This window comes from Hydractinia symbiolongicarpus, chromosome 7 (assembly GCF_029227915.1).
Source record: "Hydractinia symbiolongicarpus strain clone_291-10 chromosome 7, HSymV2.1, whole genome shotgun sequence".
Lineage (NCBI taxonomy): Eukaryota > Metazoa > Cnidaria > Hydrozoa > Anthoathecata > Hydractiniidae > Hydractinia > Hydractinia symbiolongicarpus.
In genome coordinates, this window is record NC_079881.1 from 9098793 (window position 1) to 9111548 (window position 12756).

Genomic DNA, 12756 nt, shown 5'->3' on the forward strand with positions numbered 1-12756 from the left:
AAACGTAAGCCGATTTTCAATTTGGCGGATTAATCCATGCGGAGTGGGTATTGTTCTTTCATTCAAAATTTTTCATACATGTAGTGGACTTCTTTCCAGTCTGCATTAAACACTGTTTTTATCTTGAGTCTTCTTTATATGTCTATGCAACCTCTTTTCTCCGTTTGATATTAGAATGGCGTTTAACTTGGGGAAGGAGGGTTGATATTTTCCTTTTCATTTTCCGCCCAAGGCTTAAGCAGTCTGGAACGTTTACTGTACGAACTACTCCTTTTACCGCTAAAAACTCTTTTTAATATAAGCACTCTCGCTACAATCTGCGCATTCATGATCAGCTTAGTGGAAATCCGGGCAATAGTCCTAAATTATTCTTTAGGGAAAACATTTGTGTTTGCACCGAGGAAAAAATTAAAATCTATATTCGCTAGGGCGCCGAATTAAATTGTTTCCAAGCGAACACAACTGTCCATGAGATTGTCTAAATCTGTTTACTCCGCTGTATTTTTTTTCCCTTGTGTATATTTAGAAACAAACATCTCCATTCACGGCTCACTAACTTAATTTTGTGTGCGGAACAAAATGTTCCACTCTAGTTTGTCTGCGAGAACTCGAAAATTTTTCGTGATGGAAAAATTCGGAAACATGTTAAAATTAATTTTAGAGTGATTAGAGACCCTTTGCAAATGCACAACAAAAAATGAGTGTCAGCTCAAGTCTACAAGTTTCTCTGCATATGGATAGAAACTCTTTTAGACATCAAGCAAGGTTAGTGTACGTGTCGTACAATATCTTCAAAGTATTTAGTGACCAAGAAGACAAATAAAACACATGGGCCAAACAAACGAAAACAATACATTATAATCAGTAAAATGTTATATTAATAAAAAGATTTATAACATAACGTGTCGATATAAAGTTTCAATTAAAATCCTTGGTGACTGATGCCGAGTAGAGCAACAGAGAGCATATATATCGCTGAGCATAGTCATGAACATATTATATATACACCTAGTAAAACAAACGCCCGCTTTTAATATGAATTGTGGGTGGATTGTGCTGCAGCTCCACCTTGTTGGCTTTGTTGCCACTGCTGCCATTGTTGGTTCTTTGTTTGCCACTCTACCATTTGCTGTTGGTACTGAGCCCATTGTTGAGCATTACTACTTTGACTCGTGCTTTGATTCCAGCCGTTCGATTGTTGTTGCGGTTGACTCCAATTACTTTGCTGCTGGGATTGCTGATTCCAACCTTAATTTTAGGTCATATATATATTCATTAAATGTCCCAACAGGGAAAGCACAGGGACTAAAATGTAATTTTAAGTGTGTTGTTCAATAGAGTCACACGTAATTAATCAATTAATATTACTGAACATTTTTTATCTTTAAAAACTTACCGTTCTGACTTTGCGAATGATTATTGTAGTTCGAGTTACTTTCGTATCGGCTTCCACTAGATCCGCCTCCGCCACCACCACTACTACGACTACTACTGTGTCCACCCATGGCACCGCTTCCACCACGACCAGACATCAAAGGCTGTGGATTTCCACGCGGGGGACCAGGAGGGGGAGGGGGTCGTTTAGCGGATGAACCAGAATAGCTTGAAGATGCGGGTCGCTTGGATCCAGAACTATAACCACCTTTTCTATCGTCACTCTCCGAGCTATAACGAACTGTAAAACAAGATTTAATTTTTATAAATTTTATTATACATAAATAATTTTAACTTACGAAGTAACTTTATCTTACCTCTTCTGCGACCACCATATGATCTACCGGCCATTTGTGCCAATTTCGGAGGTACTGTTTGACCAGCCTCTTCCATAACTTGAACTAATTCTGCAGCATTTTTACCGTTTGCCTCAGTGAAAAACGTGTAGGCGGTACCAGTGTTTTCAGCACGGGCAGTTCGACCGATACGATGAATATAGTCTTCACCACTGTTCGGGTAGTCGAAATTTACAACAAAATTGATGTCAGGGATATCTAAAAAGAAACAGCCAATGTCAAGTATCATTATACAACCAAACCTATTAAACATAAACAACCGATACTGAAAGTTTTACATGAACTTCAGACAGATAGCACTAAGATAAGTTACATATTGTTCCAGCATGCTGGAATAAGCATCTTAGCTTAGCAAATGATTATTATACATTTAGGATACCATGATCCATTTATTTTGTGACGGGCTACACCAAGAGTTATCAAGACATTGAATCATCATAATTGCTTGCAATGAGGGAGCAGTGCTGTCACCCACAACAAATGGTACTCCAATACTGGATCAGTTTTGCGCATATCGGCCAGGTTATAGGAAATAACAAATTAGCGAACAGGCTTTTGCTTTTTCTTGCCCCTACCTGTTTTGTTTTTTGTTATTTATTGAAGATCTTTTTAGATATTTAGAAAAATTAGCCTGGCCGACAAGAGTGACTTCAGCTCTTCCCTCAAATCGAATTATACAATATTTTCAATGTCTAGCAACTTGGTTCCAGCCGCATCGAACCTATCAAAAAAGAAAAAAATTCTGTTAATTATTTTACAAAAAATGAAAACAAATAATAGGTAACAAAAATGAAGTTCTAATGCCAAAACTCTCTCTCACACAATTACCTAGTCCACGAGAAGCAACATCGGTAGCCATAAGAATTGGAGCTTTTCCACTGCGGAATTCCTTTAAAACCCATTCTCTTTCCGGTTGTGATTTATCACCATGGATGCACATTGCTGGCCACCTGTACATGATATTCATTGATTAAATTATTTTACACAAACACAACTGCGAAAATAAATAATTTGTTAGTTATTTTATAGATTCCACATAAACAAATCGTGCAATAAGCTCTCTGCCATTTATTAAGTAAGATATATTTAACTAAAAACATACTGACCCATCCTTCCTCAATCTTCTAGTGATATCATCAGTTTTTCTTTTTGTTTCAAAAAATATGATTGTTTTGTTTTGCTTTTCTCCCATAATTTCTTCAAGCAGCTGTATAAGTTTCCTTTCTTTTTCATGTTCTTGACACACGTCAACAATTTGTAATATGTTATGGTTAGCATGAATTTGTGAAGAGCCAATATTAATTTGAATATAGTCTGTTAAAAAGTCTTCTGCTAATTTTCTAACTTCCTTGGGCCAGGTAGCAGACCACATGAGTACTTGACGATCTGGACGGATTTGTTCAATGATTTTACGAATCTGGGGTTCAAAACCCATATCCAACATCCTATCTGCTTCATCCAATACCAAATATGTAACACGCTTCAAGTTTAATTTACGTAATTCAATGAGATCAATTAAACGACCAGGAGTGGCAACAACTATTTCGGAACCTGCAGATAAAAAAATATTAATTTTATGTTTTGCAATGCTTAAAGCCTCTAGCAATTAAAAACTTAGTCTACTTACCCCTTTCTAAATCACGTATTTGAGGACCTTTGGAAGCTCCGCCATATACACATGTACTTCTCAGTTTGGTTGGCTGTCCAAACTGTGAAGCCACAGCCTACATTGGAAAACATAAAATATTACTTTTTAATCTTGTTGCAAATTCAAATTTTCTTCTGAACTACTTGAATAATTATGATGAAACTTTGTGACTATTACTATTTTTACACTGAAATTTTTTCTGAAAATTTGGCTTCACCTATTGACGTCACAACTTATTATTATTATACTAGAAATTCCTCCAAGCCACCATAACAAACAGATTGTTTTAAGGATAAGGTAACCCTGTTTAATCCATTTTTTTACCAAAAAATTAATCACAATGTTATTCCGTAGAATGTTTTGTATAACCTTTTGAAATAAAAATACAATTCATGGAGCAGGATAACACAAGGAAAACATTTTATTTCTTCTAAATATTGCTGATTGTGTTCACAGATTATTTATTAAGAGAAGCTAACTTTTGAAAGAAATTAAAAGCAAGTTATTAACTATTATAAAGTTTTAAACCTTTTGTCTTATTTGAATTGAATGCTTTTGGTGAAAGCGTGAAGAAGAGTATTTTATAGTTTAGATTTTTTTTTTATTCTTAGAAATTTCTGATCCTTAATTCATATATTTTGACTATGCTACGTGTCTATCCTTTGATTTTTAAAATTCTAAATTGATATACGAAGTGTGCCAGATATTTTCCAGTACATGTTGATTTTTATGTGCAAAAATTGAAAGATGTGATAATCCATTTACATTACTAACAGTCAATCAAAAAAATACAAAGATTGACAAGAACATAAATAAAGGCTATTTTTATAGGTAATGCTTAAGCTTCAGGACAAATTGGATGGAAGTTACAATATGTAAAAGCTAACAAAAAAAAGATTCAGTAGCTCCTTGAGATCTTTATAAAAAATAATAAGGCTTTGGTATGCTTTAATTTGTATAAACGAAATTGATTGGTTAAACACAAAAATGTTGTAAAAATTGCACGCAGCAGTGTCCAGGGACAAGTTTTTTTAAAAAAGAATTTATTTTACTGTGAAACATAATTTTGATTCTGAAACAAAGAAAAATCAAATCGATATGATTTTTTGTTTTGTTTCAGCAACAAAAATGTTGCAAGTTCTAGTAATTAAATATGGAGACATCCAGAAACATTTGAAACACAGTTGCAACAAATCGCATTTTTAATCGCATGAAAATTTGCTTGCATGTCCCTGAAGCTTTACTTTCCTCTATTTAAAAATAGCAGAAACCAAAAATGCTGATTACACTTTTTATTGCAGTGACAGGGTTAAAAAATTTGATAATCTACAAAATTTAACTAACCTGTACTTGAATCGCAAGTTCTCTGGTAGGACATAAAACAAGAACCTAAAACAATAATGTCTCTTATCCAGTTTTGTTCAGTGTCAAAGATTTTTGTATTAAAATCTGCTGAATCATATATGCACTTACAATAGGTCCTTCACCATGGTGCAGTTCTGGTTGATTATTTATGTGTAGGCAAGCAGGCAGCATGAACTAAAATTGAGACAAGATGCTTTTAGCCAGAAAATCTATTAAAGCAATATGAGTTATTACACAATGCAAATGTAACCAAGGTCAGATTTTAAGGCTTACAGCATAAGAACCTGAAATATTGACTTTTTTTCTTTTGTTTTTATGTACACTAAATTTGTTCGAATTGCAAATGGCCTTTACACAAGCAAGCACAATCTCTGATGTGACTAGCTTGAATAAACTTACTGATATTGTTTTTCCACTACCAGTACGTGCAATCCCAACAAGATCACGGCCAGACAATGCCACAGAAAAGCCTTGTGCCTGAATTGCAGTTGGTTCTTTAAAGTTCATGCGTTGAATAACACCAGCAAGATATTCTAAATTAGAACAATGAATAATAATTTAAAATACAGTCATAAAACCATGTGATCGTTACTTTTACAACAAAATAATAGTCACATGGTGAAGGGGTCAGAACAGTACCATTCTTATTTTTAGAGTAAGCCTCAGATTTTTTTAGAGGCCAAGGCATTATCTTTATTCTGTAGCGTATAATAAAACATCCTAATTAATTTGAACTCATATTCAAAGACATCAGTAAGCATATATGTAAAAATGAGCAATTGACGTTACTTGAAGTAGGTAATCTAGGAATCACTAAAATTCATAATTAGAGCAAATCCACCTACTTGCCTCAACCCCACCTTTATAATGGGAAATTTTAGGGAAGTCAAACCAACTATAAAATACCACAATTTATACATTTTCTACGAACCCATTTTCATAAGTTCGTCGTCCCTATCTATCTTTTATATATAGATAAGGATTTAAGTAATGTGAAGAACTTAAAAACCTACCTGGAAGATTTACTTCTTCAAATGATTGACATGGTTTTGGACAATTTCTGCCACTTACTGCAATCTCCTTTGCCTGACGGAAATTTTCTGCTTCTTCCTAAAATTAAAATTTTATAGGTAGGTTAGGTGAAGTGATGCATAAAGGTATCATTACGACTTTATATGAATATGTCAATCATCAGAATTTATGCATCTACACTTGATAATAGTTTGATGCCTCAAAAATGTTTCCATAGAAAGAAATGAGCTAAAGAAGACCTTTTTTCAGCCTGGTTCCGCATTTCTGCCTGTTGCAGTTGTTAGAGCCAGAGCGACTTACAGTCAGGAATAATTAAAAATTAGGCTATCAAACCAAATTAGGATAGTAGCTTAGGAGATTTTCCATACACTAGTTAGAAGATCCTCTCCTATTTATGTGATATGTGTTTTCTTTTACGATTATCTGGACAACCAAGTCTGGTTCGCGCCATCTTTTTACGTAGTTTCATCTTGTTCGAGCAAAATTGTTTATAATTTGTTTTACGGGACTAAAAATTATACGTCAAGTCTTCAGACGAGAAATAGTCTCTTTAGGCTATGCGCAACCATGTTGAAAATATGCGCACAGGAAATTTAGCCTTTTTCCAGACGCAACCGTGGCCGTAAAATAAAGAAGCTGTAACAGACCGCATGCGTTCTTCATTAAAACAAACTAAGCACTATGACAGCGCAAATAACAAAAAAAAAATTTATGTGGACCATCAAAAGGAGATTCTATAGAATGTTTTAGCTAATAAAATCATTGCGACTATGCAATAGAACAGCGATAGGCAGCAAAAACCATGTTGATGGCCTAATTAGGAGATAAATCGCCTAAATAGGCTATCGTAGACTAATTAGGCTAACATTGCCTAATTTGCGGTTATCCCTTACTGAAAAAGGTCTATGGATCAATGCAATTACTTTGTTTACTATTTCTTCATTTTCAAAATGAAGCCACTGCATTTGTGTGTAGTCACAGATGTTTAACAGGGAATTGTATGGTCATAATTTTTCTGCCTTTCTCCTTTTTCCATGCATGCATGTACATTATACACAGAATTTTGTTCAACATTTCAAAGTTGCTATAGAAATTATACCTGTGAACGTGCTTGCACCATAGGATGTTCTCTGTAAAAGTTCTTCTCAAATCTTGGTAGCGAGTTCATATCCCATCTCGGCTTACGCAGGGTAGATCCAGGGCCATTATATTCTTTTTTAAAACCACCTCTGCCACCACCTCTGCTACCCCCTCTACCGCCGCCACCACCACGACCATAGCTAAATAATAAGACATAATAATATAACAGAAACTCTCGATCCGTCATAAACAAAGTAATGAATTTTATATAATCAAACCTTCCACCGCCACCACGTCGGTCACGATCATTGTATCCACGCGATCTTCCTCCAAAAGAGTTTGGCAGAGAATCATACATATTTTATTCGACAAGTCCAAAAGGTATTGTGTATACTAAATTAAATGATTTGGCACAAAATTCTGCACCACACCACAACACAGTGAATGTAAAAATGGAAGAGAAAATTTGTTTTGCCGGCTTCGACTAGGTTCGCGTTGCACCCTGGTTATATTGTTTGTGTCCAGGCTCCCATATTTTTTATGCGGTTGGGAATGAGGTTTGGTAAGCTGGTCTAGTTCCAAAACACAGGGTCTTGTGGACCCTGGCTGAGCCGTTGTGACAGAGAGGCTTTGTGATGAGAGGTTGTCCCTGTGTTTCCGTCACCCCCTCGCAGCAGCAAAATTCTCTGGCCTAAAAATACAAAATAAAAAAAAGAATAAAATAAGCTTGGTATGCCCCCAGTGCAGCAAAAAAGGAAAAATTAAATTATCTTAGGAGGAGGGGACATCAGAAGCATTAAAAAAAAAAAATTTAAAGGAAAATTATGTTCTACGAGAGAATGTAGCCAATTGCTTTTTATTCATCCAAAAGAAACAGATTATATTCCTTGCCATTTTTTGTCAACATCGCGCCCCATGGTTTTTTAGATTTTCTCCTCCCCCATGCTGTAAAGCACCTAAAAAGTCTTGGGGACAAATTTGGAATATAATGCAATAAGTGTAACTTTGAATTTAAATGCGAAAAAGACCCTGTGAGTAAGGTTTTTAGTGTAATAGAATGTTTTTTAGTAGGCCTTGCCCTAACCTTGGACTAACCCCCGGACTTTTTGTCTCATTTTTATTATAACTGGAAGACGAAACGAAATAGCCGTTCCCTTACATCAAAAAGAGAAAAAAATCCCTGGCATCTAGGTTGGGCTTGCACAACTATAATCTCATAGAGGCAAAAAGAAATTTAACCGCGCTCCGTAATAACGACCCAGGGGCCAAGAGACCCAGGGCCAAGGATGTAAACGTAGTGCTCCTAGGTGCAGTAGCCTTTAATAATGTCCAGACATAATTCAAGGGAAAGTTGCTTAACTACCTCGCTTTGGGCGCTTAACTAGCACCCTCGTGCCAAGGGTTTTATATTAAAAAAGACAAAAATTCATGGGAACGAGGGTGTTTAACAAGACTTTTTTGTTATGTAATGGTTTCTTTTTATCTGAGTGAAGAGGATGAATAAAATGCAGATAGGTGTAGCGCTCTCCAATTTAGTGAAACTTCATCCCTCGGATGAGGTTAAGCAGACCCCTGTTTTATAACGTTGAAAATTATTTATAGCTACAGCTAAAAATTTCTTTTAGTTTATTAACTTTTTCAACTTCCTCGACATTTTGCAACAAGTTAACACAGCCTTGTGTTAAGAAATATTGTTTTTCTTAATGACAAAACAGGTATAACTTAATTTTTCCAGCGTCGGTTAAAAAACCCTGCTAAACTTCAGTTTCAGATGTTAAAAAGTCCAAGTCGTGTTTTAAAAACCTCGTGAAAAACCTACCAACCTCGTCCTCAGGGCTCTTCTTATCGTTACGTTTTGTTTCTCCATAGCTAGATAGCACATGGAAGGTCTACTAGAAGATGTTGTAATTTGCGCATTGATTTTCTGTGATCTCGATATCCTCTTGATGGCTGTAGTAATTTTGCGGTTAAGCAAGAGAAATTCAAATGCCCATACATGTAGTGGGCATTTTCAGTATGCAGTGCCTGGGCTGTTTCTTCTCGCCGTCTGAGAAAGGGAAAAAGAGCTGTGGGGACGAGGTTAAACATACTTTATCATCTTGTAACGCTTTTGTCTCTCACAATATTCTGAGATTATTTAAAATAGAAAAAAATTAATTATGCAGTGTTCAATAACAACTAACACAGCAATAATACTGGATTAACACTTCCTTAGTAATTTTATCAACGTCACTCAGCATAAGTAGAAGGTCTTTCTATTATCCCTGCCAAGAATTGCAATCTATTCAGAACAACCATAATATCCGCCCAGTAAACAAAATCCTGCGATAGGCGTTCACTTGAATACTTTATTGTTCTACCCACGCCTGTTCTCAAGAGATTTTGCCTATCGCGGCAAATATTAACCGTTACCATGACAACCACTTTAAGGGTCGATTAGATCCTAGGGGCGAGGATGTAATTCCTCAGAAAACCTGGAATACACCGGGATTGTCTTAACTATCTGTGCTTCTAGAGCCATTGATTGACCTTACATAGCAACCTCGTCCCCAGGGTATCTTGTGTCTTTCTGACGTTGGAACATGTTTCTGTCCCGATAGAAAAAAGACAACAGGCGCTGGGAACGAGGTTGGTTGCAATTTATTCTAACGACAGAAGGAAGTTTTGCAAGTAGTTTGACATTGAATACCAACGTCTTTCTCCAGTTTTTTTATGACGACAATCCCAAATTGTCTGAGGGGCAAAAAACGCTTTGGGAAAGTGGTTGATCGAATACGGGAAATAAAATATTATACGGGACAAGTTTTATTGAACCACTGGCACTGGATTCAGATGGGAATGGTGCACAACTTCAAGGTGTGAACGAATTCAAAACACTTTAAAGTTTATAAGCCTGTTTAAAAATGTACGTTCTAGTTTCTGTTGGGAAAATTAAGAAAGAAAGAAATAGAGTTTATTGCCATCATAAATAACCCCACCGTTTTTTTATGTCTAAAAGCAGCTGGTTAAGTGTAGTATTATTACTGCTGTAGCTTCAATAAAAAAAATGTTAATAGTATGGACAATGTAATCTAGGAGAACCATTTACATCTAAAAAAAAACAAACAAGTAGGAATATACAACTTATCACTAAACTTCGTAATTTTATCTGTGCGCACAAACTTTAAGGAGGTGCTTAATAACCTTGTTTGTTGTGTAAGCATTTTTCTTCCGCATCTCTTTGGAATATTATGTATAACAATTTTTATGCTGAGTATGTAATGTGCAAACTTCAATAGACCTTACGTGCTTCTGTCGCCGTAGTTAACCAAGGTAATTATATTCCATAGGAAAAGCAATTTATCATTAAATACGGAATGGATTACTTTCGAATTAAATTAACATTAGCACTTCTACTAAGTAAGTCATCGCAAACTTAAGTGGAAAATTCACCACGTTGTTGTTTTTGTTGTTATTTGTGTCAGAAGCTTTTTTTGCTGTTGTTGTTGTTTGTTTGTTGTTTGTTTGTTTGTTGCTTCTCTATTGCTGCTGCAGATGTTAATAGTTGTTGTTGACGTTATTGTTTGTTGTTGCTGGTACTGTTGCTGTTGTTGTTGTCCATTCTGTGCTGCAGTAGTTGTTGTTGTGTTGCAGTCGTTTTTGTTGTTGTTGCTGGCGAGCCAGGTTTATATATACAATTTGTGTTGTTAATTTTAAGTGTTTCGAATTTAGGTCAAAAAAGGTGAGACTTCTTTTGAAATAAAGTTTTTATAGATCCAGTGTTTATCTCCCAAAGCACGAAAATGGCAACCGACCGCGTTTCAACGAAACGAAGAAGATGCGCGTTGAGATCGATGAAACGCAAAGACACAATAGGTATAATTTTGTTGGGCGATGTTAAAGTTGGCAAAACAGCGCTCGTCGACAGATGGTTGAAAGATAAGTTTGATGACAAATATGTACCCACGGTGGAAGATTATCGTAATGAGGACGTCATGGTGTCCACACGCTGTGTTAATGTCGGCGTAGTTGATATCGCTGGCTCTGGACAATTTCCCGCTATGGACGAATTGTACATAAAAAAATCCGACAGTGTTATTTTTGTATACGAAATTGGTGACGCCAAATCCGCTAAATCGGTTGAACGTTATTATAACAACGTGAAGCGCCTTATCGGCGACAGGCGTGTTGTCATGACAGTTGCCGGAACAAAGTTAGATAAATATGACAATACAGGTTACTATGACGATGACGAAATTGGACAGAGTTATTTTTCGAACTTAAGCGAACCTCCCAAACAGTTCTTAACGTCTTCAAAGAACAACGCGCTTGTAAAAGATTTATTTGAGCACGCCGTTAACTCAGTAGCAAACCAATTCTTCCCAAACGAAGCAAGATTAAGGGCATTACAGGCATCGAAGTCAGAAGATCAGGACGAAAAAGCAAAAACATGTTGTGCCGTTTCATAAACACCGTTCAACTTATGGGTTTGCAATGAATTCTCGATTGTGCGCCGCAATGCACATTGTATAATGGAATTCAAGTAAACCGTATGTAAAAGCGAATCACTGATTCTACTATTTTTTTATCGGGACGGCGAGGCGTATTGCCGTCTCGAAGTTCGAATGTATGTATCTTACATGATGCCCTGGGGACGAGGTTGCACGCGAATGTGCTTTTTCCTGAGATCGTTTTGGAGAGGGCTTTGTATTGTATACGGAAAACTCGCTTACTTGCACGAAAACTATATTTTACTTTGAAGCGTTAAGTACGAAACGCCCCGTTACGCCCTAAGTGATCATATAAATCTAGTTGACTCATTAGCGCTTATCAAATCAAGGTTCATCTATAGTCGATCCTGAAGTTTTCTGGAGTACATAAGTATGCCACGCAAATTTGAAACAAGTGTAAAGGGATAAGAGAAACAAAGCCAGGTATACTTAGTATTAAATAGGAAAAAAACTGGGAATAAGGTTGCTAGTGTTTAATTTTACTGTCTTTCAAGGTAGTCGAGTGCATTGTTTTAAGTAAATGTGTTTTTAGTCAACAAAATGTAATTAAAATAAAAGTCACACTTTTTTAGACTTTTTATGTCACCCCATACATTTTTAGCAGAAGTTATAGTTAAAACAAAAATACCGGATATTGCCGGCTCAGATTCGTAATTCAGATCCAAACTCTTTTATTCTTATTCAGCAATATCGCTGCTGCATTTTTACGACGGCGACAACGTGCTAAAAGATGGTGAAAGGGAAAGAGACGGTCGTTGGTCACCTTCCCAGGAAAATCAAAAAAACTTTTGCAGGAACTTTTTTTTATCTTTAAAAAGCATCAAACGAAAACAGGCAAAGTTGGATGATAAAGGATTGCAGATGGAAATGCCATCTGCAGTTGATTGGTATTTCAGATGAATAAAAATTTATTAATCTTAAGAGAAAAACTTCCTGTATTAGTTAAAATCTCTTTAATAATAGCCGTAATCCGTCTGTCTGTCTGTTCGTGCGTCTCTTTGTCTTTTTGTTACGGAAACACGAAATGCGATACATAAAGGACGGGCGGCCCCTTGAATTTTTCCACGCGTTACGGACTAGTATGAAATAATATTAAGTTACATAAAAAAACAATGACCATAACCAACCATCTGAAGCTTGAAATGTTTCAATACCAAACAGCTTTCAAAACAATAATGTTTTTTCTTTAACCAACAAGCCACTGACTGGAACCTTATCCAATCGTATTTGTGTAAATCATTTACGAACACTTTTGTTGACAGAAAAAAAAGTGTCATTTATCAATCTTTTCTTTGCAGAAATGCCCTCTTGAAAAGTTTTTTTAAAAAAATTGTTTATTCTTTTTCCAAGT

The 12756-nt window shown here is 35.9% G+C and overlaps 2 protein-coding genes across 2 annotated transcripts; one reads left to right on the plus strand and one right to left on the minus strand.

Annotated features, from left to right (window-relative positions):
- Positions 1–855: 855 nt before the first annotated feature.
- Positions 856–7377, minus strand: LOC130648814 (uncharacterized). The gene is made up of 12 exons (XM_057454914.1): positions 7194–7377; positions 6935–7115; positions 5817–5913; positions 5203–5336; positions 4912–4977; positions 4783–4827; positions 3418–3514; positions 2897–3341; positions 2619–2740; positions 1752–1988; positions 1397–1675; positions 856–1248 (listed from the first exon to the last, which is right to left on the minus strand). The coding sequence occupies exons 1-12, from the start codon at positions 7271–7273 to the stop codon at positions 1031–1033; spliced, it is 2001 nt and encodes a 666-aa protein (XP_057310897.1). The 5' UTR covers positions 7274–7377; the 3' UTR covers positions 856–1030.
- A 2601-nt stretch (positions 7378–9978) lies between these two features.
- On the plus strand, positions 9979–11968 carry LOC130648936 (ras-related protein Rap-2b-like). Its single transcript, XM_057455075.1, has 2 exons — positions 9979–10314; positions 10627–11968. Exon 2 carries the CDS (start codon positions 10698–10700, stop codon positions 11361–11363), a length of 666 nt encoding a protein of 221 aa, XP_057311058.1. The 5' UTR covers positions 9979–10314; positions 10627–10697; the 3' UTR covers positions 11364–11968.
- Positions 11969–12756: the final 788 nt, after the last annotated feature.